Below are 25,600 nucleotides of genomic sequence, written 5' to 3'. Positions count from 1 at the left end.
TTAGCGGGGGGGGGGGTTCACCAACGATTCACACCCCCCTCTCCCCCCCCCCCCCAGTTTGGTCACGAACACACCGCTGACCACATACGCCATCAGTAAGTAGACCTCTCTCTCTCCCTCTCTCTCTCCCCTCCCTTCATCGCTGTCCATGGCCGACGACAACCCTTACGGAGCAGTTGGAGTGGATGTACGCCTCTCTTCCTCTTCGCCCTCCCCCCCCCCCCCCCCCCCCGCCCTTCTCCCTCCCTCTCCTTGGCATGTTCCCCAGGCTGACGCCACTCTCACCCCCCCCCCCTCCCACCCCCTCCCCCTCCCACCACCACCACCTTGTGCAACACAGGCATACGCTCCGAAGCGCGGCAGAGCAGAGGGAGATAGTGGGTCTGAGAGCGAGTCAGAGTGTGGACTGGGATGGTCGGATGATGACGGATCGGAGAGCGGGCATGGTGGCGAGGTGGACGAGGACATCATCGTGTCGCTGAAGAACGTGCACAAGACGTACTTGCTGGGCGTGGAAGGCGTGCCGGCGTTGAGGGGCGTGTCGGCGTCGATTCGCAGAGGAGAGTTTGTGGTCATCTTTGGAACGTCCGGCGGCGGAAAGACGTCTCTGCTCAACATTGTGGGCACCATCGATCGCCCTACCAAGGGCGAGGTGGTCATTGGCGGCTTGCGGGTGACCAACTCGACGTCGGACAAGGAGCTGGCCAACATTCGGCTCAATCGGCTGGCTTTTGCTTTCAGACCTTCAACCTGCTTGGCTCGCTCGATGCAGTCTCGAACGTCATGCTCCCAATGATTCTCAAGGGCGTGCTCTCGCCGTCAGAGCGCAAGGCGCGGGCCGAGCTTGTGCTCCGGCAAGTCGGCATGGGCCACCGGCTCAACCACTACCCGTCGATGCTGTCTGGTGGCGAGCAGCAGCGAGTGACCATCGCGCGCGCCATTGGAAACCAGCCGGACCTGCTGCTGCTTGACGAGCCGACCGGCGATCTCGACATTGTCAACTCGAACGCCGTCGTCCGGCTCCTCCTCGACCTCAACATCGACGACGGCATCACGCTCATCATGGTTACCCACGACGTCAACCTCAAGGCCTTTGCAGACCGGGTCATCTGGATGCGCGACGGCAAGATCTCGCGGGTTGAGGTCACGCCGCCCGACCGCAAGGCTGCCGCCATCGCCCAGCTCGACGCCGACATTGCCGCCGCTGCCGCCGCCGCCGCCGCCGTCGACGCCGAGTCGGACAAGCCTGCGGCTGGAGGCGCTACCTCTGCACCCACGGCCAACACACCAGTCACCTACGCCAACACCACCGTCCGAATGCCTTCGTACTACGCTCCGGTCCGGCACGTCCGCACTCGCAAGGGCAAGCGCCGGCTCGCCAAGCAGCTCGCGCTCGCAGGCGTCGCCGACTCTGAACTCGATCTTCCCAGCGTCGGCGCAGCGCCGCGACAGCAGCGAGAGCAGCGGCCGCGCCCTGATGCCGGTCCGATCCACCCGCCGGCCGACTTTCCCATCGACGCCTCGTCATCGTACTCGTTCTACTCGTACGAGGAGCAGGCCGAAGACGCCCTTGTCCGCACCGCAGGCTCGTGGGACAAGCAGTGCGTCGATTCCGCCCGCCAGGCCGCCATGGAGGCGGCTCAGAGCCGCGGTACACCCCAGTAGCCGATCAGGCAGCCAACCATCCCGCAGTGTACCCCCGAGCAAGTCGCAGCTTGTTACAGCCTTGTTGGTGGTCGCCAGCCGGTTTTTCTCTCGGCGTGGCGCCCGCAGCCCCGCAGCCGCACCGCACCAACACACACACGTAACACTGGTTTGTGGTCACACCTCTCATGCCGGACACCTTGACACGTTTGGTAGTCGCTGCGGTTGCAGCCTTGGCCCTGGTGGCGGTCCTCACTGCACCCACACACGCTGCTCCCTTCCGGGAGTATTCAGTACGTTGGCCGCTGGTTGTTCGGCAGAGCCGCAAGCAGAGGTTGGGGACGAGGTCGCGAGTTGACGACCTTTACTGACACCCCCCCCCCCCCCTACCCCTCCCTTCTTTGCTCCACAGCCGTACACAGAGGAGGAGCTGACGCGGCGGTTCATCGAGTCGGAGGCGTATGCACATACCGACGGTAACGCACATCCGCACACGCTTGCGCTGCACTCGCACTTGGTGGATCTGGAGACGACGCCTGACGTGGTTGGCGTGCGGCGGAGCGATGGAGCCGGGCACCAGCTGGCGGCATCGGTCCGTGCATGGGTGGATCCGTCGGTCAAGGCTGGGCTCTCGCAGGAGCGGTCGCTTCATGTGGTGCATGTTAGTGGGCGGCTGGACGACGATGCTAAGGCTAAGCTTGTGGGCGAGATGGCGGCGCTAGGCGTGAGCCTGGGGTCGTACCTCCCGCATCACTCGTACCTTGTGTTCTGCTCGGGCCGCGAAGCACTGGAAATCCAGGGCCTGCCAGTTGTCCGGTGGGTTGGCCCGTTTCTTCCCGAGTACAAGGTCCACGCCGAGGTGGCGACCTTTGTCTCGCTGCCGGGCGATGTTCAGACGACGCTGTCGGCGAGCAAGGCGCCGGCGGAGATGCCGCGGGGCGGGTACTCGAAGCACATGCACGGGAGCAAGCTGTTTGTGCTACTTGCCGAAGGCGCACCCGAGGCTGCGAGCTCGACGGCGGCGGGCGACTATGCGGCGGCAGTGGAGGCGCGGCTGGAGGCTGCTGGCTTCCGCGGGGTGAACGTTGCTGCAGCGTCGCCGTCCAAGCTTGTGGTCACTTTGCAGTCGTTTGTGGAGCAGGGCCTTGTGCAGGCGCTGGCGCGCGATGCGGCGGTGCAACACATTGAGTTTGCGCCTGTTTTCGCGCTGCGGAACAAGTTTGCGCGCGGCATCACCCAGTCTGGGACGGCCGGGCAGACGCCAATCACGGCAGCCGGGCTCGACGGGGCCGGGGAGGTTGTGGGAGTGGCGGACTCAGGCCTTGACTATGACAACTGCATGTTCTACGACAGCAGCGTGTCGCAGCCCGGGCCGAGCCACCGCAAGATCATTGCGTACGAGGTTGCGCCGGGCAATGACATGACCGATGATGTCAACGGGCACGGGACGCACGTGGTCGGGTCTGTGGCCGGGGCGACGGCGTCTTCGTCGTCGCCGGTAGCCGATTGGGCCGGACAGGCGCCAGCTGCCAAGGTCTACTTTACGGACATCGGCGAGACCGGCGGCGGGCTGGCGGTGCCGGGCGATCTCAACACGGGCCTCTTTCCCAACCCATACGCGTCGGGAGCACGGATTCACTCCAACTCGTGGGGCTCGTCGTCGCCGTCGTACACCTCGTCTGCGGCCGAGGTTGACCGGTTCATGAACACCAACCAGGACATGCTCGTTCTTGTGGCGGGTGGCAACGATGGCGGCTCGCCCGAGTCGATCACGTCGAACGTGGGCTCGCCGGCCACGTCCAAGTCGTGCCTTGCGGTGGGCGCGTCGCAGACGTCAAACGATGGCTTTGTGGACGCGCTCAACTACTACGACTGGGACGAGCGCGATGCTGTGGCGCGCGATGCCGGCATCTCAGACTGCTGCACGGCCAACAAGGCTGCGCAGGAGTACTGCTGCCGGTCAAAAATTGAGTCGTCGATCCGCAACTCGCCTTCACGGTGGGACAAGGTCAACGTGGCGCCGTTCTCGTCGCGCGGGCCAACGACCGACGGCCGGCTCAAGCCAGACCTCATGGCGCCCGGGCAGGACATTGTGTCGGCGCACTCTGACGGCGGCGGAAACTCGGCCGAGCACTGCGCCACCGGCTCGCCGTCGGGCGCCAACCAGGCGGCGCTGTTGTCGATGGCCGGCACGTCGATGGCATGCCCGACCATGGCCGGCCTCGCCGCGCTCGTCCGCCAGTACTACCTCAGCGGCTACTACCCGTCCGGCAGCGCTAGCGCCAGCGCCCAACTCATGCCATCGGCGGCGCTAGTCAAGGCCACGCTTATCAACTCTGCTGTGCCGCTCACCGGCGAGATCGACGTTGGCAACAACGGGACGTACGTCCGGCTCACGTCGATTCCGTCCATTTTCCAGGGCTTTGGCCGGGTCCAGCTCGACAATGCGCTCAAGTTTGCGTCGTCGAGCCACGCGCTGTACGTCGACGACTCGATGCAAGTCTCAACCGACGCCACTGTCAACTACTGCATCTCGGGCGTGACAAACGCGCAGTCGCTCAAGGCAACGCTGGTGTGGTCGGACGTGCCGGGCTCGCCGTCGTCGTCGATCGCGCTCGTCAACGACCTCAACCTCTACATGGGCACCGACGAGAAGACGCAGACCGGAAATTGGGTGACCAAGCGCGACACCCGCAACACAGTGGAGCAAGCCGTGCTGGCACCGTCGTCGATTATCTCGGGCACCACGTACAAGGTTCAGGTCAAGGGCTGGAATGTCCCGTCGGGCCCGCAGAACTACGCCCTCGTCATCACCGGCGCCTTTGGCTCGGTCTCCAAGACGGGATGCACGTACGAGTTTGTGGACAACTTTGAAGAGCAGGGCGACGCCGAGTCATTCCCGCTCGGCGTCGCTGTCGGCGTCGGCGCTGTCGGCCTTGTCGGCGGCCTCATTGTCATGTGCTCACTCATCATCTTCAAGGACAAGGACACGCTCGGCAAGCTGCTCGCCGCCTTTGGCTTTGCTCCCCGCCAATAAAAATGGCTGTTCCCCTGCGAGCTAGGTTGAGAGTGAGTCTCTGAGGGGGTTTCTTTTTTGCCATCAATTTTCCAAGCCGAGTCCAAGGAAAACCGTCCGTTTTACCGCCACCCGGTAACATTGGCAAAGACGGCGGGAGGGACGAGTGCGGAGGCGGGAGGGGGACAGGCGACAGGGGGCTCACCTCACCCGCAAAGAAGGACGGGCGAGGTCTTTGATACAGCATGTCCGGGTGGACGTCCGACATGTACTCGGGCTACTCATACACCTACTCGTACGACGAGGTGGAGGAGGTTGTCCCTGGGGCAAGGCGAGTACGAGCGAGAGTGTCCGAGTCGGAGAGGGTGCGACAGCGAGCCAGTCCAGCCGAGGCGAAGGCGGTGGTGGTGGGAGTGGGAGTGGGAGGAGAAGGAAGAGTGGTGGCCAAGGAAGCGGTGTAGCGAACAACGGTTCCTCTCGTGGTGGCCATGGCGGTGGCCATGGGAGTGGCCATGGGAGTGGGAGTGGTGGCAACGGCCGCGGCTCTCGTGGTGCCCGCACTCCAGCTGCTGGGCAGAGGAGCGGGCGAAAGAGCATCGGAGAGAAAAAGGAGGCAACGAGCGGAGGGCATCTCCCGCTGGGCACCTCGGGCTCATCGACCCATCTCCCGCTCTCTGTCCCGCTGTCTGCGGTCAAGGTCACTGCGCTGGCGCCGGGACTGAGCTCGGGTGGGAGCGGGATGCAGGCGACGCCGCGGGTGGACGACTTGCCCGAGGAGGTCCAGTCGCGGTATGAAACGCTCATCGACGCGCATCCGGACACAATCTACTTTCGACGGTCGGGAACCAAGCGGCCGTCGATCCGAGAGGCGCTGACGGGAGCTGGTGCCGTGGCCGACGGCGACGGCGACGGCGGTGACGGCGGCGACGGCGAGGCCGGAGCCGGTGGCGGCAACAAGACCAAGTTTGGGACGTTTGAAGGAGTGTTTGCACGGTGCCTGCTCAACATTTGGGGAGTGCTCATGTTTCTGCGGCTGGGGTGGATGGTGGGCCACGGCGGGGTGTGGTACGCGTCGCTCATTGTTGTGGCGTGCATGATTGTGACGTCGATCACGACGCTATCGCTCAGTGCGATCTGCACCAATGGCGAGGTGCTCTCGGGTGGAGCGTACTTTATGATTTCGCGGTCGCTCGGGCCCGAGTTTGGCGGCGCGATTGGGATCCTGTTCTCGATTGCTAACGCCGGAGCGGTCTCGCTCCATCTTGTGGGCTTTGCCGAGACAGTGGTCGAGTCTGTGTTTCCGGACAACTACAATTGGAGCAAGGGCGGGAGCTGGGACCAGACGCTTGTGGCGCTCATTGCACTCGTCTTTCTCATCATCATTGCGATGATCGGAGTGGCATGGGTGGTCAAGTTCCAGCTCACGCTCCTTGTGCTGCTTGTCTTTTCGATTCTCTCGTACGTGGTGGGCACGTTTGGCAAGAGCGATGCGAACCTCGGCTTTACGTCGTACTCGTCAGCGACGCTGTCTGAGAACATGTCTACCGAGTGGCGAAACGAGTCGTTCTTTACGCTCTTCTCGGTCTTTTCCCGGCGTCGACGGGCATCATGGCCGGAGCCAACATTTCGGGTGATCTGAAGGACGCGCAGCTGTCTATTCCGCGCGGAACGATTGCGGCTGTGGCTGTGTCGGGTGTGGTGTACCTTGTGCTCATCTGGATGCTCGGGGCGACGCTTGTGAAGGAGGTGCCCGGGACGACACCCGGCGGGCTCCTGCACAACAATGAGATTATGATCCAGTCTGCGTTTTTCGGCCCGCTCATCATTGCGGGCATTTTTGCGGCGGGGCTCTCGTCTGCGCTTGCGGCGCTTGTGGGTGCGCCGCGGGTGTTCCAGGCTGTGTGCGAGGACGGGCTGTTCCCGGCGCTTGTGGCGTTTGCCAAGGGCCGCGGTGCCAACAACGAGCCAGTCCGGGCGTACGTGCTCACGTTCCTCATTGCCGGAGCGGTGATGTGCATCGGCGACCTCAACGCGATTGCGCCGCTGATCACCAACTTTTTCATGATCTCGTACGCGTTTATCAACTACGCGTGCTTTGCGACAGCGACGGCCAAGGTGCCCGGGTGGCGGCCGTCGTTTACGTACTTTAACCGGTGGGTGGCGCTCGCGGGCACGTTTATGTGCATTGTGCTCATGTTTGTCATCAACTACATTTTTTCGCTGGCGACGCTCACGGCTGCGATGCTGCTGTACAAGTACGTGGACTGGCAGGAGAACGACGTCAACTGGGGCTCTGCGCGGCAGGCCAAGATCTACCTCGACGCGCTGAAGCAGACTGCGCGACTGGAGGTGACGCGGGAGCATGTCAAGACGTACCGGCCGGCGTTCCTTGTCCTCTGTGATGACCCAGGGTCGGAGCGGTCGATGACACTTGTGCGGTTTGCGGACCTCTTTGCACGGGTCTCGAACGGAGTCCTCGAGGTCTCTGCGGTGGTGGTGGGGAGCTTTGACACGGCGTTTGAAGAGTATCTCGAGATGCGGACATCGACGCTGCTGGTCGACGCCGGAATCACCGGGTTCATCGACTCGGTCATTGCGCCGGACCTGCAGTCGGGCCACCGGCTGCTGCTGCAGACGGCCGGAGTGGGCAAGCTCCGGCCCAACACGATTGTGCTCGAGCTGCCGACGACGCGGTCGGGAGCGGACAGCGAGCTTGTGCGGACGGTGCGCGAGGCGCTGGTCCTCGACTACTCGACGGTCCTTGTCCGGGCGCCAGTGCCCAACTTTCCGGACGCGCTCCCGGTCTCGGGCCGGATCGACGTGTGGTGGATGGCCGCCGACGGTGGGCTGCCGCTGCTCATGGCGTGGCTGCTGCGGCAGAACAAGGAGTGGCGCAAGTGCTCGCTCCGCATCATTGCCGGTGGCCTGCAGTGCGGCAACGAGACGTCCAAGTCGCTCAACGTCCTCCTCCCCAAGCTGCAGCGGATGCTCACCCGATTCCGCATCCCCTACACCTCGACCGAGGTCGTCGATCTCACGCTCGAGCCGTCGGAGCGCTCGCTGAGGGAATGGAGCGAGGTGGCACCCGCGTCCGAGACCCGCATCTCGTCCAAGACCCGCCAGCTGCTCCGGCAGCGCGACCTTCTCCGCGAAATGTCGTCGGACGCCGGCCTGGTCATCGTCACCATGCCGCTGCCCGCGAGCATTGTGCCCGACGATGTCTGGCTGGCGTGGAACGAGATGCACGTCGTCGGCGATGTTCCCACCGTCCTTGTCCGTGGCGCGCACCAAGATGTGCTCACATACTACTCTTGACCTTTGGTCCTGGAGCAAGGGGTATATTGAAGGAATGGGATGGGATGAGAATGTGGGGGAGGGGGAGGGGGGGGGGGGGGGGGGGCAAGGCGGCAACACTCGACTTTTCATTGATTGGTGGAGAGCAGCTACCGAGGCGAGGCGAGAGCGACTCGGTGAGAAGCAGGAGCAGCAGCAGCAGCAGCAGCAACAACAGCAGCAGCAGCAGCAGTAGCAGCAGTAGCAGAGGGAGGAGCAAGAGATATATATTGGAACAACATGGCGAGTGCTGGACCAAGTGCGGGCCTGTGGCTGGAGGAGGCGGAGCGGTGGAGGGAGGCAGCGCGGTAGGCGGCGGTGGCGGCGAGGTGACGGGCGAGCCCGTGGTGGCGGTGCCGGGCATGGCGGAGAAGCCGCAGGCGCCTGGAGTCAACGACAATCCGATTGTGTTCTTTGACGTGTCGATCGGAGGGCAGGCGGCCGGGCGGATCAAAATGGAGCTGTTTGCTGACGTGGTGCCGAGGACGGCCGAGAACTTCCGGCAGCTCTGCACGGGTGAGTTCAAGAAGATGGGCGAGCCTGTTGGGTACAAGGGCTGCCCCTTTCATCGGGTCATCAAGGGCTTTATGATCCAGGGCGGCGACTTTCTGGCGGGCGATGGCACCGGCTCGCTCTCCATCTACGGCGCCTCGTTTGAGGATGAGAACTTTGACATCAAGCACACCGGGCCGGGCCTCCTCTCCATGGCCAACTCGGGCAAGGACTCGAACGGATGCCAGTTCTTTATCACCACCGCAGCGGCAGACTGGCTCGATGGCGTCCACGTCGTCTTTGGCCGCGTCATTGAGGGCATGCTCACGGTCCGCAAGCTCGAGGCCGTTCCCACCACGCCGCAGAACCAGCCCAAGGTTGCGTGCGTCATCACCGAGTGCGGTGAGATGTAAAGCTCTAGCACGTAGCTTTCAATGGTGGACAGGAGCGCGGGAAGCGGGCGGGGAGCGGAGGAGCATCACATCATCCAGAGGCGCCGGCAAAGCCCGCGGCCTGGGAGAAGACAGACTCGAGGAGCTCAGAGCCCTCGCCGGCGGGGTTAGCCCGGATCTCGGCCTCCTTGTCCTTGATCAGCTCAAAAAGACCCGAGATAGCCTTGGTCACAGCGTAGTCGTCGAGAAAGTCGACCGGGATGTCGTCGACGAAAGGATCTTGTTGTACGCCTTCACAAGCTTGTCCCACATGGCGGTGACGTCAACGGCCTCAAGGGCAGCATCGACGATGGGCTTGAACATGTTCTTGAGCGGCTCGTAGCACATCTCGCGCAGAAAGGCGGTACATGCGTCGGCGCCGCCGTCGAGAATCTCGCGGGCGCGGTCAAAGGAGAGGCCGCGGATGGCGCCGACAAAGATGTCAACGGCCGAGCCCGCTGCGCGCTCGGCAGCGCTGTTGAGCGACTCGACAAACTCGGCAATGGTGTCGCGGAAGCCGATCTTCTCCAGCTTCTCTTTGACTTTGGTGAACCGCTCCGGCCAGGGAATGTGGATCTTGGGGTTGTTGAGAAAGCCGCCGACAGCTGATGCCTTTTCCACCGCAAACCGCACACCACGCTCCAGTGCGTCCATGATAGCCTCGATGATCTTGTCTAAGCTGAGGTCCTCCATCATGTCCTCGAGCGCATCGGGAATGCCATCGCCATCCGCATCGCCACTGCCCGCCCAAGCGAAAGGAAGCCAGAAGAGAGGAAAGGGTGAGTGGTGAGCAGCGTCGCCAAGAACACCGGCGAATGGCATCCATCAACAATAACAATTTTTCCAGCGTCCACCGGGAAAAACGCCACGGCGACATGTATGCGTCAAGGCCCACGTGTGGTTCATTGCCTGTTTGGGAACCGTTTCGCAACGGTCGCCGTCTCCGACTCCACCGCCGCCAGATGCAGCCATAGACGGGGAGAGGAGGTGGAAGTCAGCATGGGTACAAGACTACGTTGTGATGGGGAGGAGGGGGGCGGGGGCGGGGGGGAGGGCGGCGACGACATGGTCGTATGCTCCAGATACGTACCCGCACATCTTGGTCACTTCGGCCCCCATGGTTTGAGTTGATTGAACAAATGAGAGAGAGAGAAGCGTGGCACAGACTCGGCCAATGATGTGGGCCTGGAGGCCAGCACGCCGGATGTAGGCTGCAGCATGAACTACGGTTGTTGATCGAGTTGGGACTGACACTGCCAGGGGATGCTGATCAGGGCTTTGGACTGGAGGGGTACCGTCCGCGATGGCATTGATCCGTCCGCAGTTGGCAGTGTGATGGGTGTTCGGGCAGGTGGTCGGGCAGGTGGTCGGGGGTCGGGCGGGGGGAGCAAGGGCGGTGAGGGTCATCGGGCCATCGGGTGGTGATCGGATGGTGGTCGGGTAGGCGGGCGGGCGGGTGGGCGGGCGGGCGGCGAGCGGCGCGCGGTGGCACTCAACTCGGACGGCGGAGACCGGACACAGGCGAGCCAGACACGCAGCAGACGCAAGAGCCACTCCTTCCGCTATACGCCTACGACATTATGTCCATCACAGACTTGCTTATGCCCAAGTCTCTGCGCGAGTCGGAGGAGCAGACGCCCGAGAGTGGTTCCGGCGCCGGTGCCGGGCTGGGCGCCGAGGGAGCGGGCGGCAGCGCGGGCGAGTCGGGTGGCGACGGCGAGCCGAGGGATGGGCCGAAGGATGGGGGCGATGATGGGGGAGTTGGAGGCGATGACGGCGCTGGTCCGTCGGCAGGGACCGGCAGTGGGCGCGGTCGCGGGCGTGGGCGTGGGCGCGGGCGAGGACGTGGGCGTGGGCGCGGTCGCGGTCGCGGACGCGGGCGTGGGCGCGGGCGAGGCCGTGGGCGTGGGCGTGGCGGCGGGCCGCGGATGAAGATGGTGCGGGCAAAAAAGTGGTCGCCCGAGGTGGAAGAGGCGTTTCGGCTGCAATCGGTTGGCTACAAGACGATGGAGGAGTATGTCGAGGCCAACGGCGGCGAGCCGCTGCGGTGGGAAAACGGGTACATCCGCAAGCTCGTCGATCGCGAGGGCGAGTCGTTCACTTACTGGCGGAAGGACCGCGAGTGCGAGGACAAGTACCTGCACAAGGTCAAGTTGTACACGGTCGTTGAGCCGTGACAGAGTGGCGGTAGAATCACTGGTCGGATGACCAGTCTGAGTCGTCGTCGACGTCTCCCGCGTCGGTCTGGCTGGCGTCGGTCTGATTGCCCTCAGACGAGACCGGTGGGTGGAGAGCAAGGACCGAGCCGCCAGCACACGGGTCGTCGCCGGCGAGGCGGGCACGGACGACGGCCGCCACGTGGAGATTGTCCTCCCACTCGTTGCCGGTCATAAAGCCCGAGGCGGTGTCGTTGACCTCGAGGATGACGTCGGAGCCGTCGTGCAGATGGATGGCGTCGACGGTGCAAATGTCAATGCCGCCAAAGAGGCCTGCGGCGAGCTCGGCCCAGCGGGCATACGCCGGCGTGACTGCTATCTCCTCGATGAGCGCCGTGCCGACGTTGCCCTTCCAATTGGGCGAGTACCGCTTGTAGGCCCGGATGTGCGGGCCAATCTTCTGGATGCGCAGGTCGTACTCGCGCGCGTCCTCGTCGATGTAGGGCTCGATGGTGGCGTAGTCGCGGTGGAGGGCAAGGAGTGACGAAGCGTCGGTCAGATCCTTGTCGGAAAACACCCGCATCTTGCCGTAGCCGGCCTCGGCGTGGCCGACCTTGATGACGCACGGCATAAACGAGGGGAACGAAATCGAGCCCGCGAGAGGGAACAGCTGCTGGTCGATGAGCGGAAAGGCGTCGTGGCCGACGGCGTCGACAAGGTCGAGCAGCGCCGCATGGAGCCACGGCCGCTCCTGGCAGTTCATGATGGACTCCCACGAGTTGACGGCAGTCACGCCAGCCATCCGCAGCGCGTACATCTGGTTGCGGTAGTCGCGATCGGGCGTGAGGCCGCGGACAAGGCTGCGGACGAGGACAAGGTCCGGCCTGCACGGCGCCCCGCCACCGCGCACAAACACCAGCGGCGTCTTTCGCTTTCCGCGCGACGTCTCAGCCGTCACTCGGACATCGGCCCACTCGGCCTGCGTCACTTCGATCTTCCACGGCCAGCCGCCAGCCTCGGCCGAGTCGGCCGCCGCAAACGTGGCAGCCCAATCCGTCGCAGCCGTGTCGATGACCAGCACATGTCGCAGAGGCCTCGTGTCGCTCGGCTCCGTCACAGCTTCAGCCGACGTCGGCCTTGCCTCTGGTGGAGGCGACAATGACGACTCGGACGCCTGCGACGAGCGCGAGAACCACGAAAACATGTCGAGTACCGCCCAAACCAAGAGCGGTGTGGTTTCCCGTGGTTGGGAGGTGATCGGCGTTGGAGGGGGGGGGGATCTTGGCTGTGGTAGGGGCTGGGCGATGGTGGCGGGGGAAGGAGGAGGAGGAGAAGAAGAAGAAGAAGAAGAACTCGGTTGTGGTAGGGGTTGGGTGAGGGTAGGGTAGATGAGGGGGATGGAGCCCGGCTTCCGAAAAACGTAGATGCGCCCGATTGGGGTTGGGGTTGGTTGGCGATGGCTGGCGACTACGTCGATCAGATCGTATGTGTCATGCTCATTTTAGGGAGGGGAGGGAGGAGGGAGGATGAAAAGCGCAACTTGATTACAGCCTTTGTCCTGGCGTTCCAGCCCTCCGAGAAGATCAGCTTCGTGACCGCGACATAACGCGCCGTCAGCGCGCAAAGATGCGCCGCCATGCAAGGCCTGATCTGCTTGATCAAGGTCATGTATCGAGGTCATTGCGGATCGGCAATCCAAACGACATGCGTGGCGAGTGTGGGTAAACGTGTGTGTGTATGTATGTGTGTGTGTGTGTGTGTGTGTGGTGGATGAGGCGTGGAGCGGAAGAACTGCCCCGTGTGAGCTACAACACAGCGACGTGATCGCACTGATCTCCCGACTGCCACCAGACGACGGACTATAAAATCGATGCGATGCCCATTCCACCCCTCAAGCCCATGTCCCCCCACCGTCCCAAAACACTCCCATCCATCCTACGTATATAGTTGCTTGCCATCGCTATCGTCGTCTTGCAGTCACCTTGTGACCCGATTGGCTCTTTGGATCCGGCGACCAGCGACCGGCGACCGGCCGGCGACGACCGGCGACCGGCGACCGGCGACCAGTGACAGCGTCGGTCGAGTCGCGAGGGTGGAGGGGGGGGGGGGGGGAGGAAGGGGAAGGGCGACACGACGCACAGGAGCACGACAGCTAGCGACACACCTCACCTTACCCCATCCCCAGGGCCAACATACCGACCATGTCTGGATGGACACACGTGACGAGCAAGAAGCGCAACGCGGCGGCCAAGGCGGCGACGGAGGAGTCTGACCAGGCGCATGCTGCTGCTGCTGCGGCGGCGGCGCGGAAGACGACGATTTACGGACAGATGGCTGCGTTGGAGGAGGCGAAAAAGGCGGAGGAGGCCAAGAAGAGCAGAGCGGAGCGGTTGGCCATGATGTCTACCGAGGAGAAGAAACGGCTGCGGGCGGCAGAGCGGAAGGCCGCCGCCAAGGAGCGCGAGCGGAAGAAGAAAGCCAAGGCAAAGGCTCTGGCCGCGCTGGAGGAGCTCGCCGTGGTCCTTCCCAGGATCGATGTCCGGGATATGGTGACGGCGGCCGTGGCGGAGCATCCCGGCAACTTTCTGGCTCAGGGCATGGTGCTGACCGAGGCGCTCGAGGCGGCGCTGGCCGGCTCGCGGCCCATGGCCCGCCTGGCGCTGAGCGCCAAGCTGAGCGAGGAGCAGATGCTGGATGCCATTGCCGGCCCGCTCGGCAAGTGCACCACGTCGCGGGCGCGCAAAGCTGTGGCTGTGCTCGACAAATGGGCCCAGTCGGGCGTGAGCGAGCTCCCGAGCGTGGTCGACCTCTTTGACAAGCTCGCCCGGCACGTCATCGACCACCCGACCATGCGCGGCCATGCGTCGTCGTGGAACGGGAGCCGGCTGCTGCTCCAGTTGCTGGCGCGGAACTACCCGATTGTGCTCCCGTTCACGACCGGCAATCTCTCGCAGATGCTAGTGGGCAAGAACCGGAAGAACCTCTCGACCGAGCTCGGCGAGGCTCTGTGGATCGCGAGCCAGTTTGACGCGCTCGGTGCACTCGGCCTCATTGGCTTCCCGGCGGCGGTGCCGGCGACCTCGGGTCTGGCCTGGCCGCGGCTGGTCGCGTTTGTGCTGACAGCGGTGGCGCGGCGCAAGCCGGCGGCGCTCCACGACCCGGCGCGGGTCTCCAGCCTCGCTGGCAGCGACCTCGCGACGCTGCAGACCGGCATCGGCGCACTGTTCAAGGGCGCGACGTCGCAAGCACCGCGACTGACCCCCGAGGTCACGGCCAGCCTCCTTGCTGGTCTCGCGCGCCACACTGCTGGCGACAACGCGTTTGCGGCGACGCTGCTCGACGAGGTCGTGCCGTACACGACCCACCAGGCCGAGGCTGCTCGCGTGGCCGCGCTGGCGGCGGCCCAGGGCGTGCTCACCGCCAACCCGGACGGACTCATGGCTTACTTCCAGACCAACTACGGGGCAAAGGTGGCGGCGATGGCCAACCTCCTCACTGCTGTCCACCAGCGGCTGTTCGACCTTGCCGACGGCGCCGAGCTCGGGCTCGACGCGGGTGCTGTCCGCAACCTCGCCGACTTTGTGGTCGTCTCCAACGACCGGCTCCTCACCCGGTCCTCGCTGCCTGCACAGCTCTCTGTGGCGGACATCGAGCTGACCCCGAGCATCATCACGGTGTGCACGACCAATGCGACGGCCGTTGTCGCCGCGCTCGACGAGTTTGAAGCCCACGGATGCGTCCACAGCAGTGGAAGCCCGGTGGCCGCGGCTGGAAGCAGCAGCGGGGCGCGCAGGACGGCGAGCCCGGAGCTCACTCTCGGGTGGCTGCTCCGGACGGTGTTCTCGGTGGCGCAGTCGGCGGCAGTGCTCTCGATCTCGTACGTTGTCGGCGTGGCCGGCGCGGCGACCGCGGTCTCGATGGCCAAGCAGTATGTGGCGCAGCTCGAGTAAAGAGCAGAGTGGCGTGGTACTTTATCAACTCGCGCAACGCGTGTGAGAAGAGAGCTACCGTCCGGCGACGGCCATGGAGAGGTCGGCGCTGCCCGAGGTGACGAGCCACTGGACGATGGTGAGGTGCTTGTTGCTTGCGGCGACGGTGAGCGGCGTGGCGCCGGCGTTAGTGGCGTGGTTGACAGCTGCGCCGCCGTCGGTGACAAGCCACTGAACGAGCTCCAGATGGCCCTCCTGGGCCGCAAGGTACAGCGGGGTGGCGCCGTCATCGAGCGGCTTGTCGACCTCGGCGCCGCCGTCTGCCACGAGAAAGGCGACAATGTCACGATGGCCAAACTGAGCGGCGGCAGCGAGCGGAGTCCAGCCGCCTTCACGAACGACGTTGACATCGGCACCGGCGTCACCCACGAGCCAGCGGATGACGTCCAGATGGCCCTCCTGAGCGGCAAAGTACAGCGGCGTGGCACCGTTGTGCTCGGTCTGGTCGACCACAGCGCCGCCAGCCTCGACCAGACACTGCGCAGCCTCGATCTTTCCCAAGAAGCAAGCAATGTGAAGCGGCGTCGAACCGTCATCCATGGAGCTGTTCACATCGCATCCGCCATCAGTCATCAGCCACTGCAGCAGCTCGACATGGCCGCCACGAGCCGCCGCCGTCAGCGGAGTGTCACTCACGCCATCCACCTCCACCTCGTTGTTGCCCACGCCTCCCTCGCCCGCAAGCTCCTGCACAGTCTTCATCTCGCCCGCCCGGCATGCTGCCACAAGCTCCTGCTTGGTCGTCTCGTCCATGATAAAGTTGATGATGTCGCGTTGAGTGGTGTGTGTGGGGTGTGGTGGTGTGGCGTGGCGTGGGGGGTGGCGTGGTAATTTGGTAGACTTCACGAATGGTGCGGGACAGGGGGGGGGGGGGGGGTGGTCGGGGGTACGGATGGGCGAATCAGGGGATGCTGATGGGTGATGGCGATGGCTGGGGTGTTGGTGACGATGGGTTGATGATGGGCAAAGCGGGTGATAGCGGTGGAGAGACGGTGGTTCAAGAGAACTCCGGGCCCTGCTGCTGGGCATACTCGAGACCAACTTGGTAGATCTCGTCGGCGCGGTCAAAGTCGAGAGTGGCAAAGCCCTGGATGGGCGGGGCGTAGTACTGGAGCCGGCCGTGGGCGGCGCCGATGACGTGGTCTTCGAGGTGGACTCGGCCGGTGACGTAGGCGAGCGAGGACGAGATCTCTTGCATGGACGGGATGGCCGCCGGCTGGGTAAAGGGGAACCACCGCTTCCAGAGAACCCACCAGCCGGAGAGCTCGTCGCCGTAAAAGGTGACCTCGGAGGTGTCCTTGGCGCCGACGTCGATGGCGATGACTCGGCCGGGCGCGTGGAGGTTGATGAGGATGTCGGCCGGGCAGTTGTTGACATAGCCACCGTCGCAGAGGAGGGTGCACCCGTCGACCGGGTCGCACATCGGCGGCAGGTACCCGGTGAGCGTCATCGACGCCCTCACGTAGCGCCACTGCACACCCTCGGTGTGGATGCGGACCCGGCCCTTGGTGAGGTCGGTCGAGACGCAGAAGAACGGGATCCATAGGTCGGTGATGTCGGCGTCTGGGCCGAGCAGCGCAATGAGGCCGCGGTTGAAGGCCCGCCCAGTAAAGATGGCCGTGGCGGGGTACGTGAGGTCAAAGAGCTTGCGCCACTTGGACGCCATGTGCGCGTTGAACGGCTCCAGCCGCCGCAGCGCCGCCGCAGCCGACTCCTCCTGAGCATACAGCGCACCGATGCATGCGCCGATGGATGTCCCGCCGAGCACATCCACAACCGAGCCGCGTGTCTCCAGCTCCTTGAGCATGCCGAGGTGCGAGAGGCCCTTGGCGCCACCGCCACCGAGGACAAGGCCGAGCGCGGTGCCGGTCACCCGCCGTGCCAGCCGGCCCATGTGCACGCCGTTGCCCTTGCGGCAGTGGTGATGGGCGTCGATCCACGGCCGGGCGTCGAGCCACTCGCGGGTCCCGCGCGGCAGCACCGTCGCCGGCGGGTGGATGAGCACAAGCTCGGACCGCGACGAGAGCGCAAGCTCCTCAAACATCCGCTCCGCAAACCGGATCTGCGTCGGGCCGGTCGAGCCAACAAAGAGCACCACGTCGGCCTGCCGGAAGGCTCGGAGGAGCCACTCCTGCTCAGAAGGCTCGGTCCGCGAGCCGACGACCGACGTGCGGTAGAGCACAAACTCATGTGCGTCCTCCAGCCGCGAGAGCGCGTCCATCAGTGCAACCTCCCGCGCGTGCGGCGACGCCATCCGCGCCACCGTGCCCAGGCTCGAGACGCTCGCGGCGTCAAGGACTGCCACGCCCTTGCCGTTGGTCGGTGCATGGCCGCAGCGGACAAGAACCCGCTCGAGCTCAGACGCAAAGTTGGCCACAAACTCGGGGCCGGCCACACCGTGGTCAAGCGGCACAACGGCGATGGTCTTCACCGAGTTCGTCCTCCCCACCACGTTGGCCTGGTCCGGGCGCGGCAGGGCATGGGCGCCCAGTGGCTTGCCCGGCGTCGGCGCTGCCGCCAGCGGCTCGGGCGCGGCGTCGTCGTCAACCGCCGCCAGCGCCAGCCGCGACATCCGCCCCGCAAACCGCAGTGCTAGCACCGGAAACCGCGCACAGATAAAGGCAAAGGTCTCTTTGCGGATTCGGACCAGCTGCGCGTCACGGATGGCCATTGCTGCCTTGGTCCGTTTCACGCCGGCAAGCATCTCCAGCTCGCCGAGTGACTCACCGCGGCCATGCTCCATGGCCACCGCGTCGCGTGTCGCCTCTTCGCCAGCAGGCACCGATCGCATCCGGCCCGAGAGCACAATGTAAATGGCATCGGCAGGCTCGCCGTGGGTGTAGAGCCACTGCCCCGACCGGACGTGAATCCAGTCGAGCGCAAAGTCGAGACAGCGGACTAGCGGCGAGAGCCGGCGGAGAACGTCGACCGCCAGGTGCTGCAGCACCGTCGGCGCAGTATCGACAAGCGACCAGAAGAGCGAGCGCGAGACCATGGCCACAACGCACCCGTCGCGGGTGTACGCGTGCACAAGCGACGGCTCGCGTGTCAGCACCGCAAGCTGCCCGCACAGCTCGCCGCGCTCGGCCGAGTACAGCTCGACGTGCGCGCCCTCGAGCGAGACCATGCACACCGTCAGCGAGCCGGAGACAATGAGGCAGAGCTCGGTCTCGTTAGAACCGCGCTTGAGGACGACCTTGCCCGGCCCTGCCTGCTTGAGCACCAGGTTTCGCTTGAGGTCACGAGCCGCCTCCGAGTCTGGCGCGATGCCCAAGGCTTCGGCCAGCTGCACAGCCACGTCGTCAAAGATCAGCGCGGCCTCGGACGACGCCGCCGACGACGCCACAGACTGGTCGTCGTCGTTGTCGTCGCGGCTGTCGCCCGGTGCATCAGCGACCGACTCGTCGCCAAACTCAGCCTTTGTCTCCGGGCCCGACTCGCCGGGCAGCTGCGGCGCGACAAGCTCGGTGGTGAGCCCGAGGTAGGCGTACATGGTGAGGAAGGTGACCTTGGAGAGCTTGAGCAGGATGACCTCGAGCAGCTGCGGGAGGACCGAGGCGTTCGACTCGGTGACGGCGCGAAAGGCTGCTGCCGGAATGCGGAGGAGCGACGCGCCGTCGGTGGCGTCGGCACGGGCGGTGATGGTCTTGAAGACCGAGGGCACGCCGGCAAGAGCCTCCAGCACCGACATGATCGACGTGATGATCTCCCCGGCCGATGCTGTCCGGAGCAGCTCGCCGCCCGAGCTGATGACGATCGAGCCCGAGAGCATGAGGCAGAGGTCTTCGTCGGGATCGCCGATAGACCACACGCTCTCACCAGGCTCAAAGGTCTCAAACGTACCGGCGGCGACCAGGGCGCTCAGCTCTTCGGGTGCAAGCGCGGCGAGGAGTGGGTCCGACGCCAGCAGTGCGGCGAGCGGGCCCATGTTCTCGGCGCGGATGGCGGCCAGGGCGTCTTGCCGGCCGGCAACCGTGCACCCGAGCGCATCGTGGGCAATTGCCGACGACGAGAGCGAGCGAATGGCGGAGAGGCCAAGGCCGGCGGCCTGCTCGCGGTCCATGCCCTCGGGCAAGATCCACTCGTCGCCGACGCCGACCGGGCCGGGCGTGTACCACGGCCCCGGCGTGGGCGAGACGTCATCAAACCCGATTTCCCGCCGCTGGGCCACTAACTCGTCGAGGACCAGCGCCACAGCCTCCTCATCGGCCACACCCTCTGCGTCGGAGACCTCAGGATCATCGAGCGAGAAGGAGATCGAGGGTCTGATGGCGGCGGCACTCGCCAGCGGCGACGCCGACGTGCCCGAGTCTGCCCGGCGACGGGCGCGACGAGCACGACCGTCTGGTGACGCAGGCGGATCATCACCCGGAACGGCGACAGTGAGACCGACATGGGTCGCATCCTTGAGCGACGGCAGGACGTAGCGGCGGTAGATGAGGGTCCGCCCCAGAGTGCCGACGGTGAGAGCCAAAGCCGAGAGGACCACCAGCGGGTGTGCCGAAGGAAGTGACGTCAGTTGAGCCTTGGCGCTTGCAGCCCAGCCCTTTCCTATGTTCTGCATCTCTTCCTCTGCCCTCCTCTGCCCTCCTCGCAGCAGCAGACGGGTGGTCGTCCTTGGCTGCCGTCACTGACGCTCGCTTACGTTCGTTGTTCAATGTTCAATGTTCGATGATTGTCAGCCATCGAACAATGGCCCGTGGTGCCGTCCCGGCGGTGGCGTGGGCGCCGGCAGCGAGTTGCCACGTGGATTGCATGATGGTTGGCGGTTGGGCGTGTATTATTTTGGTCGCGAGTTGGTGGTCAAGAGCTTGACGACGAGATCCAAGTGGCAAACTTGGACTCGAAGAACTCGCGGGTGGAGCGGCGGAGCTGGGCAGCTCGGTTGCGGAGCCGCTTGAGCTCGGTGGCCTCATCGCGCGAGGTCATGCGCTTAAAGGTGGACTGGCGCTTGAACTCGCGGGTGAGCTGCTCGAGCTCGGCATCAACGTCGCGGAGCCGGCGCTCGAGGGCAGACGCGTGGTCTTCCATCGTCTGCTGCAGCTCGGCTCTTGTCTGCGCATAGTTAGTCGCCTTGGGCGAGGCCATCTCGGCGAGCCGGAAACACTGGGAGAGGGCGGCAAACTCGGTGGCGTCGACGTCGTCGACCTCGGCACGGATGGCGGCTAGGCGCCGCTCAAAGTCGGTCTCTACCTGGCTCGACTCGGCGCTCGGCTCGTCGGCGGCGTAGGACGACGACGCATCAGCGGACTCGTCGTCGTGCTTGCGGGTCATGATCGACTTGAAAAACTTGCCCGTCGACCGCGCCTTGGACCGCAGCTTGGTCGAGAGCCGCTGGCGATGCGGCGAGGTCGACGAGGCGGCGCTCAGGTCGTCTGACTCGGCGTCAGCGCCCGGAATCGGAATGCCGACGTGAGCATCGGCGCACGGCGATGTGGCCATGCTGTCGCTGCCGGGCGCCGACTCGTTGCTGACAGAGCCCGTCCTGGGCGGCGTCGCCGGCGCAGCGTGTCCGCTCTCTGTTTGCGGCACCACAAGCAAGTCGAGATCAAGCGCTTGAGTGAGCGACGAGCGCGGCAGGGGCTTGGTAGCCGGTGCCGCCGACGCCGACGAGGCAGCGGCGGCAGCAGCAGCTGTGCCGGCAACCGCTGCCGCGGCTGCTGCCGCCGCCACCGCGACCGGGGCTCCAGAGGCCGGAAGCTCCGAGGCTGCGCCACCCGAGGCGTTGACGTCAGTCGCCATTGGCGCAGGCTGAGAGCGCAGGTCAGCATCGGCATCGGCATCGGCATCAGCATCGGCATCAGCATCGGCAGAGCCGTCAGTCGGCTTGGGGATGCCGTACCACTCGACAAAGTCCATAAAGTACTCGTTGGGCAGAACGTAGGACGAGACGATGGCGTCGGTGAGGATGGTCTTGAGCCACTTGGAGAGGCCCGGAACCTCTGCGAGGTTGACCAGCTTGAGAAACTTGATGGAGATGGAGAGCGAGGGTGGCGTTAGAAAGCCGAACGAGGCCGAGACAAAGTAGCCCTCGTAGTACCAGTACGGCGGGGCGGTGGCCTCCGAGTAGCCCGGGTAGTCGAGCGGGATGGTGCCCGGCGGGACCGGATTGAGGGTCAGCGTGATGCGCAGCCGGCCCATCATGGCTAGCCGCGAGATCTCGATGGGCAGCTTGATGGAGACCTTGCCTGCAGAGACCATGATGGCCTGGATGGCGAGCTTTGCGCCGCCGTAGTACTTGGCATCGGCATCGTAGACAAGACGACGGACACCATCGTCACCGTCCTTTGCCTCGTCAACAAAGACCACGTTTGAGAGAACAGGCGCTGTCGCACCAAAGGTGAGACTGGTGACAGTGAAGGATCGGATGTAGCCCGGCTTGGCTTGGTTGAGCATGGCCTCGACCGTCTCTTGTATCCAGGCCTCGACATGCCTCTGCGCAATGTATACTCGCCACCACTGCTGCAGCGTAGCGTTGAGGAAGCCCAGATCTGCTGCTGGTGTCGATATCGACGACGACGACGATGATGATGATGATGGTGCCGATGGTGATGGGCCTGATGCTCTTGCAGATGCGGTGGATGCAGCTGCGGCGGCAGTGGCGGCGGCCTCACGTCGCTCGGCTTGGGCGTAGGCGACAAAGACAGCGACAAGGACCACCCAGAGGATGGCAGCAGACCAGTGAACGCCCACCAAGCCAGCGACGTAAGCTATGGATGTACCGAGGATGGCAAGGACGAGCATTGGGGTAGTGTATTCGGTGTGTGTGGTGTGCGGCGTGTGGTGTGTGGTGAGGTGGTGGTGGTGGTAGCAGAGGAGACGAGGGCGGTGGGAGGGGGAGGGGGGCTGGGAGATCGGGAGATCGGGAGATCGGGAGGTGTGATGGAGAGAGGGAGAGGGAGAGGATGGGGAATGGGGATTGTGTGTGTCTCTGTGTGTGTGTGTGTGTGTGTCTGTGTCTCTCTCTCTGTGTGTGTGGGGAGAAGGGGCGATGAGGATGAGGGGCAATGGATCTCTCTGATTGCGGCTGTGGCGAGAGGAAGAAGAGGGCGACAGCTTGTCCCACTTTGCCACACAAGCGATGCACCACTCATAACCCCTCTATCTGATCCACGCATTCTACCACTCGCCCATGTCCATGGCCTTCTAGATCCGTCTTTCACCATCCCTCCAGCCACCTTGATCACCACACAGATGAGTTCGGATCTGATCCGTCCCTCGCCGCTCCCCCCCCCCCCCCCCCTCCTCCCCCCTACCCCTCCAGACAGACAGTATACCGCCACACTCCTCTCCATCTTCTTTGTCCTCGAAATGTCGGGAGATCCCCCGCCATTGTTCCTCGACCTGCCAGCGTCGGCGTTTGAGGACGATCCGGTGGCTCGTGCGCAGGTGGCTGCGGCAGCAACGAGGCTGACGACACGGAGCGGGACAGTGCTAGTGGAGAGCAGCAGGGCGGGGGCGGGGGCGGGGATGGGCAACAATATGGATGTGGTGCAGACGGCATCAATTGCGTCAGCGAGATCAGCGACATCGACGGCATCGACGACATCAACAGCATCGACGGCATCGACGGCGTCATCGGCGTCGACGAGCCGCAGCGCGGCAGCGATGATACGGGCAGCGCCGCTGCTGGGGGAGAAGTTTGGCTCGTTCCAGAACTCGCGGCACTATCAGGCGCCTGCGCCACTGCCTGTGCGATCGCAGTCTGCAAGCGCAAGCGTGGGCACGAACGTGCCTGGGCCAAGGTCGGATGCTGCCGCTGAGGCAGCGATGGCGCGGCCCGAGTCGATTGTGAGCTCGGCGTCGAGTTCTCGGTGCATTGTGGTGTCTGGACGACAGCGCGGGAATCCGCTGCTCAAGTTTATCCGGCGTGTGCCGTGGGAGTACGGCTCGATTGTGCCCGACTTTCGGCTAGGCGCCTTTACCTGCGCTCTCTTTCTCTCGCTCAAGTACCACAACTTGCACCCCGAGTATCTCGGGACGCGGATCATCGAGCTCGGGCGCGAGTACCGGGTCCGTGTCCTGCTCTGCCTCGTCGACATTGAGGGCAATGCCGAGGCACTGACGCAGCTGGCGTCGATCTGCCTGGCGTCAGAGCTGACGCTTGTGCTCGCGTGGTCGATGACCGAGGCGGCACGGTATCTGGAGACACTCAAAGCGTACGAGAACAAAGGGCCCGAAGCCATCCAGTCGCGGACGGAGCAAGACTACTTTTCACGACTGACAGACACGCTCACGGCCGTCCGCGGGGTGAACAAGACGGATGCGGCGACGCTGGCGACTGCGTTTGGCTCTGTGGCCAACATGCTCACTGCGTCGCTCGAGGAGCTGGCTGTGGTACCGGGCCTCGGGGCACGCAAGGTGACGACGATGTACGACGTGTTCAACACGCCGTTCAAGCGCGGGGCCGGTGGCAATCGGGCACCGCCGTCGTCGTCGGCGCCTGGTGGCGAGGGCGAGGGCGAGGAGGGTGAGGGCGAGCCGGGCACGTTGGGCTGAGTGGTGGCTGCGGGGAATGCGCGTTTACAGACGCTCTCTACTGCTGGAGAGTAAACTTGGCCTTAAAGCCCTCGAGCTCGGCCTCCTCGGCGATGCGAGCGATGGTGGCGGCCTTGTAGGCGGCCTTGTCGAGGTCGTTGATGGCGATGAGGCCGAGGTCCGACTCGTTGAGCAGGCGGGCGCCCTCCTCCTGGTTGGTGCCCTGGAGGCGGACGACGACGGGCGGGAGCTCGATGCCCTCGTTGCGCAGAGCCTCGCCGCCCTGGAGGATGCCCTCTGCGACGACGTTGCACTGCATGATGCCGCCAAAGATGTTGACGAGGATGACCTTGACCTGCTTGTCCGAGGTGATGATCTTAAAGGCGGCGGCAATCTGCTCGGCAGTGGCGCCGCCGCCGACGTCAAGGAAGTTTGCTGGCTCGCCGCCGTGGAGGGCGATCTGGTCCATGGTGGCCATGGCCAGGCCGGCGCCGTTGACGAGGCAGGCGACGTTGCCGTCGAGGCCGATGTAGTTGAGGTCGTACTTGGTGGCCTCGACCTCGCGCGGGTCGACCTGCGACTTGTCCTCGAGGCCAAAGATATCGGCCTGGCGGAAGGAGGCGTTGTCGTCAAAGTTGACCTTGGCATCCATGGCGAGGACACGGCCGTCGGTGAGCTTGGCCATCGGGTTGATCTCCACCATGGTGCAGTCCTTGGCAATGAACATCTCGTAGATGCGCTCCATGTTGTCGGCGGCCTGGGTGAGGGCGTCGCCCTCAAAGCCCAGCTTGGCCGCAAGCGACTCGACCTGCTCGCGCTTGACGCCCTCGCGGATGTCGACCGGCTCCTTGAAGATGAGGTCGGGCGTCTCGGCGGCGACCTTTTCGATTTCGACACCGCCCTCAGACGAGGCCACCATGACCGGGCCGCGGTACTGACGGTCCATGAGGACAGCAAAGTAGACCTCCTTCTCAAGCATCAGGCGCTCGGCGAGCATGACCCGGTTGACGAGGAGGCCGCCGGGCGGGGTCTGCTGGGTGTGGAGGATGCCACCAAGCATCTTGGAGGCAATGTCCTTGAGCTTGTTCTTGAACACAATGTGCACGCCGCCCTTGAGTCCGTTCTCAAAGAGACCCAGACCACGACCACCGGCAAGGACCTGCGCCTTGATCACCACATCATCGCCCGGGAGCTCGTCAGCGACCGCCACGGCCTCGTCGGGGGTAAAGGCCACGCCACCACGAGGAACCGAGACACCGGCCTCGCGCTACAAGTACACGACGAGTACGAGTTTGAAGGGAGGGGGTTTGGAGGTGTGAGTGTGTAAGGGTGTGTGGGAGGGAGGGGGGGGGGGAAGGGGGGAAGGGGTGGTGGTGGTGGTGGTGGTGGTGGTGGTGGTGGTGGTGGTGAAGCAAGAAAAAGGGCGACCGAGTTTGGCGACCCGTTGGTCGGGCGAGGGCGATGGGTTGATAGCCAAGCTTGGCTAGTGATTGGGGGAGGGAGAGGAGGAGGACAAGAGTTGTATGGCTGGATAGAGGATGACAAGGAGAGCGCGGTGGTGTGTGTAGGATTGGTGTGGGCGTGGGTGTGCAGAGGGTAGAGGGTGGCAAAGAACGACGTACCAGGAGCTGGTGTGAAAGGTGCTCATGGATGGAGAGCGAGCGAGACGGGGCTGCAGCGCCGGCGGTAGCGGCAAAGAGCAGGCTCGATGACGGCGGGCGGACGGCGCCGAGGACTCCCGACGCGGCCACACGGGTCGCTGTAATACCAAGGCTGCGGAGCATCTCCGACTGTCGTCAGGGAGTGGGGTGGATGGTCCTGGTCCCGGTTGCGAGTTGTCGACTGTCGGCTGGCGAGCTGGCGAGCTGGCGAGCTGGCGAGCTGTCGCCCTGTGAGCTGCTGACTGTTGCTGACGGTGGCGGTTGCTGCCGCCGGCCGTCATTCGGCGAACGGTTGTTGGTTGGCGGCGGTTGTGGTGCGTTCACTGTGTTCACATCGATTGTACATACTGCGCATCATTGGCGCTCAAGTGTCGAGCAATGGCCGGATCGAGTGGCCTGG

At 64.5% G+C, this 25,600-nt stretch overlaps 13 protein-coding genes across 13 annotated transcripts in view; 6 read left to right on the top strand and 7 right to left on the bottom strand.

Annotated features, from left to right (window-relative positions):
- AMSG_07864 (NUDIX hydrolase) overlaps positions 1-445 on the bottom strand; it is a gene marked incomplete at its 5' end in the record, with an annotated part of 2,069 nt that extends 1,624 nt beyond the window's left edge. Inside the window, one exon of the mRNA XM_013900206.1 lies at positions 428-445. Within this exon, the coding sequence (XP_013755660.1) occupies positions 428-445 (18 nt within the window). The remainder of the gene's footprint in view (positions 1-427) is intronic.
- AMSG_12106 (uncharacterized protein) lies at positions 104-1,710 on the top strand. The gene is made up of 2 exons (XM_013900310.1): positions 104-187; positions 341-1,710. Exon 2 carries the CDS (start codon positions 784-786, stop codon positions 1,663-1,665), a length of 882 nt encoding a protein of 293 aa, XP_013755764.1. The 5' UTR covers positions 104-187; positions 341-783; the 3' UTR covers positions 1,666-1,710.
- Positions 1,711-1,832: 122 nt separating this feature from the next.
- AMSG_12105 (uncharacterized protein) lies at positions 1,833-4,701 on the top strand (the record flags this gene model as incomplete). Its single annotated transcript, XM_013900309.1, has 2 exons — positions 1,833-1,937; positions 2,057-4,701. The coding sequence occupies 2 exons, from the start codon at positions 1,833-1,835 to the stop codon at positions 4,679-4,681; spliced, it is 2,730 nt and encodes a 909-aa protein (XP_013755763.1). The 3' UTR covers positions 4,682-4,701.
- Positions 4,702-4,871: 170 nt separating this feature from the next.
- On the top strand, positions 4,872-8,026 carry AMSG_07862 (Na-K-2Cl cotransporter 1). Its single transcript, XM_013900205.1, has one exon. The coding sequence runs from the start codon at positions 6,269-6,271 to the stop codon at positions 7,973-7,975; it is 1,707 nt and encodes a 568-aa protein (XP_013755659.1). The 5' UTR covers positions 4,872-6,268; the 3' UTR covers positions 7,976-8,026.
- Positions 8,027-8,233: 207 nt separating this feature from the next.
- Positions 8,234-8,898, top strand: AMSG_07861 (peptidyl-prolyl cis-trans isomerase; the record flags this gene model as incomplete). The annotated part of the gene is made up of 2 exons (XM_013900204.1): positions 8,234-8,252; positions 8,294-8,898. 2 exons carry the CDS (start codon positions 8,234-8,236, stop codon positions 8,896-8,898), a joined length of 624 nt encoding a protein of 207 aa, XP_013755658.1.
- A 3-nt stretch (positions 8,899-8,901) lies between these two features.
- AMSG_07860 (uncharacterized protein) lies at positions 8,902-10,067 on the bottom strand. The gene is made up of 2 exons (XM_013900203.1): positions 10,007-10,067; positions 8,902-9,655 (listed from the first exon to the last, which is right to left on the bottom strand). Exons 1-2 carry the CDS (start codon positions 10,033-10,035, stop codon positions 9,106-9,108), a joined length of 579 nt encoding a protein of 192 aa, XP_013755657.1. The 5' UTR covers positions 10,036-10,067; the 3' UTR covers positions 8,902-9,105.
- A 450-nt stretch (positions 10,068-10,517) lies between these two features.
- Positions 10,518-11,093, top strand: AMSG_07859 (uncharacterized protein; the record flags this gene model as incomplete). The annotated part of the gene is made up of 2 exons (XM_013900202.1): positions 10,518-10,575; positions 10,813-11,093. 2 exons carry the CDS (start codon positions 10,518-10,520, stop codon positions 11,091-11,093), a joined length of 339 nt encoding a protein of 112 aa, XP_013755656.1.
- A 16-nt stretch (positions 11,094-11,109) lies between these two features.
- AMSG_07858 (synapsin short isoform) lies at positions 11,110-12,276 on the bottom strand (the record flags this gene model as incomplete). The annotated part of the gene is made up of 2 exons (XM_013900201.1): positions 11,110-12,166; positions 12,230-12,276. 2 exons carry the CDS (start codon positions 12,274-12,276, stop codon positions 11,110-11,112), a joined length of 1,104 nt encoding a protein of 367 aa, XP_013755655.1.
- A 2,800-nt stretch (positions 12,277-15,076) lies between these two features.
- AMSG_07856 (uncharacterized protein) lies at positions 15,077-15,814 on the bottom strand (the record flags this gene model as incomplete). Its single annotated transcript, XM_013900200.1, has 1 exon — positions 15,077-15,814. One exon carries the CDS (start codon positions 15,812-15,814, stop codon positions 15,077-15,079), a length of 738 nt encoding a protein of 245 aa, XP_013755654.1.
- Positions 15,815-16,058: 244 nt separating this feature from the next.
- Positions 16,059-19,625, bottom strand: AMSG_07855 (PNPLA7 protein; the record flags this gene model as incomplete). The annotated part of the gene is made up of 1 exon (XM_013900199.1): positions 16,059-19,625. One exon carries the CDS (start codon positions 19,623-19,625, stop codon positions 16,059-16,061), a length of 3,567 nt encoding a protein of 1,188 aa, XP_013755653.1.
- Positions 19,626-19,825: 200 nt separating this feature from the next.
- Positions 19,826-21,805, bottom strand: AMSG_07854 (uncharacterized protein; the record flags this gene model as incomplete). The annotated part of the gene is made up of 2 exons (XM_013900198.1): positions 19,826-21,552; positions 21,784-21,805. 2 exons carry the CDS (start codon positions 21,803-21,805, stop codon positions 19,865-19,867), a joined length of 1,710 nt encoding a protein of 569 aa, XP_013755652.1. The 3' UTR covers positions 19,826-19,864.
- Positions 21,806-22,372: 567 nt separating this feature from the next.
- AMSG_07853 (excision repair cross-complementing rodent repair deficiency) lies at positions 22,373-23,672 on the top strand (the record flags this gene model as incomplete). Its single annotated transcript, XM_013900197.1, has 3 exons — positions 22,373-22,442; positions 22,559-22,644; positions 22,700-23,672. 3 exons carry the CDS (start codon positions 22,373-22,375, stop codon positions 23,558-23,560), a joined length of 1,017 nt encoding a protein of 338 aa, XP_013755651.1. The 3' UTR covers positions 23,561-23,672.
- On the bottom strand, positions 23,565-25,357 carry AMSG_07852 (succinyl-CoA ligase subunit beta). The gene is made up of 2 exons (XM_013900196.1): positions 25,162-25,357; positions 23,565-24,806 (listed from the first exon to the last, which is right to left on the bottom strand). Exons 1-2 carry the CDS (start codon positions 25,321-25,323, stop codon positions 23,598-23,600), a joined length of 1,371 nt encoding a protein of 456 aa, XP_013755650.1. The 5' UTR covers positions 25,324-25,357; the 3' UTR covers positions 23,565-23,597.
- Between the last annotated feature and the right edge of the window lie 243 nt (positions 25,358-25,600).

The sequence above is a fragment of the Thecamonas trahens genome, assembly GCF_000142905.1.
Source record: "Thecamonas trahens ATCC 50062 unplaced genomic scaffold supercont1.38, whole genome shotgun sequence".
In the NCBI taxonomy this organism is placed as follows: Eukaryota; order Apusomonadida; family Apusomonadidae; genus Thecamonas; species Thecamonas trahens.
The sequence above is the reverse complement of the archived record's forward strand: the minus strand, read 5'-3'. Positions and strand labels throughout refer to the sequence as shown.

What these genes read in the sequence shown, in the direction of transcription:
- AMSG_12106 (XM_013900310.1), top strand. Translation starts at nt 784, where the DNA reads ATGCTCCCAATGATTCTCAAGGGCGTGCTCTCGCCGTCAGAGCGCAAG.
- AMSG_07862 (XM_013900205.1), top strand. Translation starts at nt 6,269, where the DNA reads ATGGCCGGAGCCAACATTTCGGGTGATCTGAAGGACGCGCAGCTGTCT.
- AMSG_07860 (XM_013900203.1), bottom strand. Translation starts at nt 10,035, where the DNA reads ATGGGGGCCGAAGTGACCAAGATGTGCGG. An exon ending in GAAGTGACCAAGATGTGCGG is followed by an intron (nt 9,656 to 10,006) that starts GTACGTATCTGG and finishes TTGGGCGGGCAG; the next exon opens with TGGCGATGCGGATGGCGATG.
- AMSG_07852 (XM_013900196.1), bottom strand. Translation starts at nt 25,323, where the DNA reads ATGCTCCGCAGCCTTGGTATTACAGCGACCCGTGTGGCCGCGTCGGGA. An exon ending in ACCTTTCACACCAGCTCCTG is followed by an intron (nt 24,807 to 25,161) that starts GTACGTCGTTCT and finishes GTGTACTTGTAG; the next exon opens with CGCGAGGCCGGTGTCTCGGT.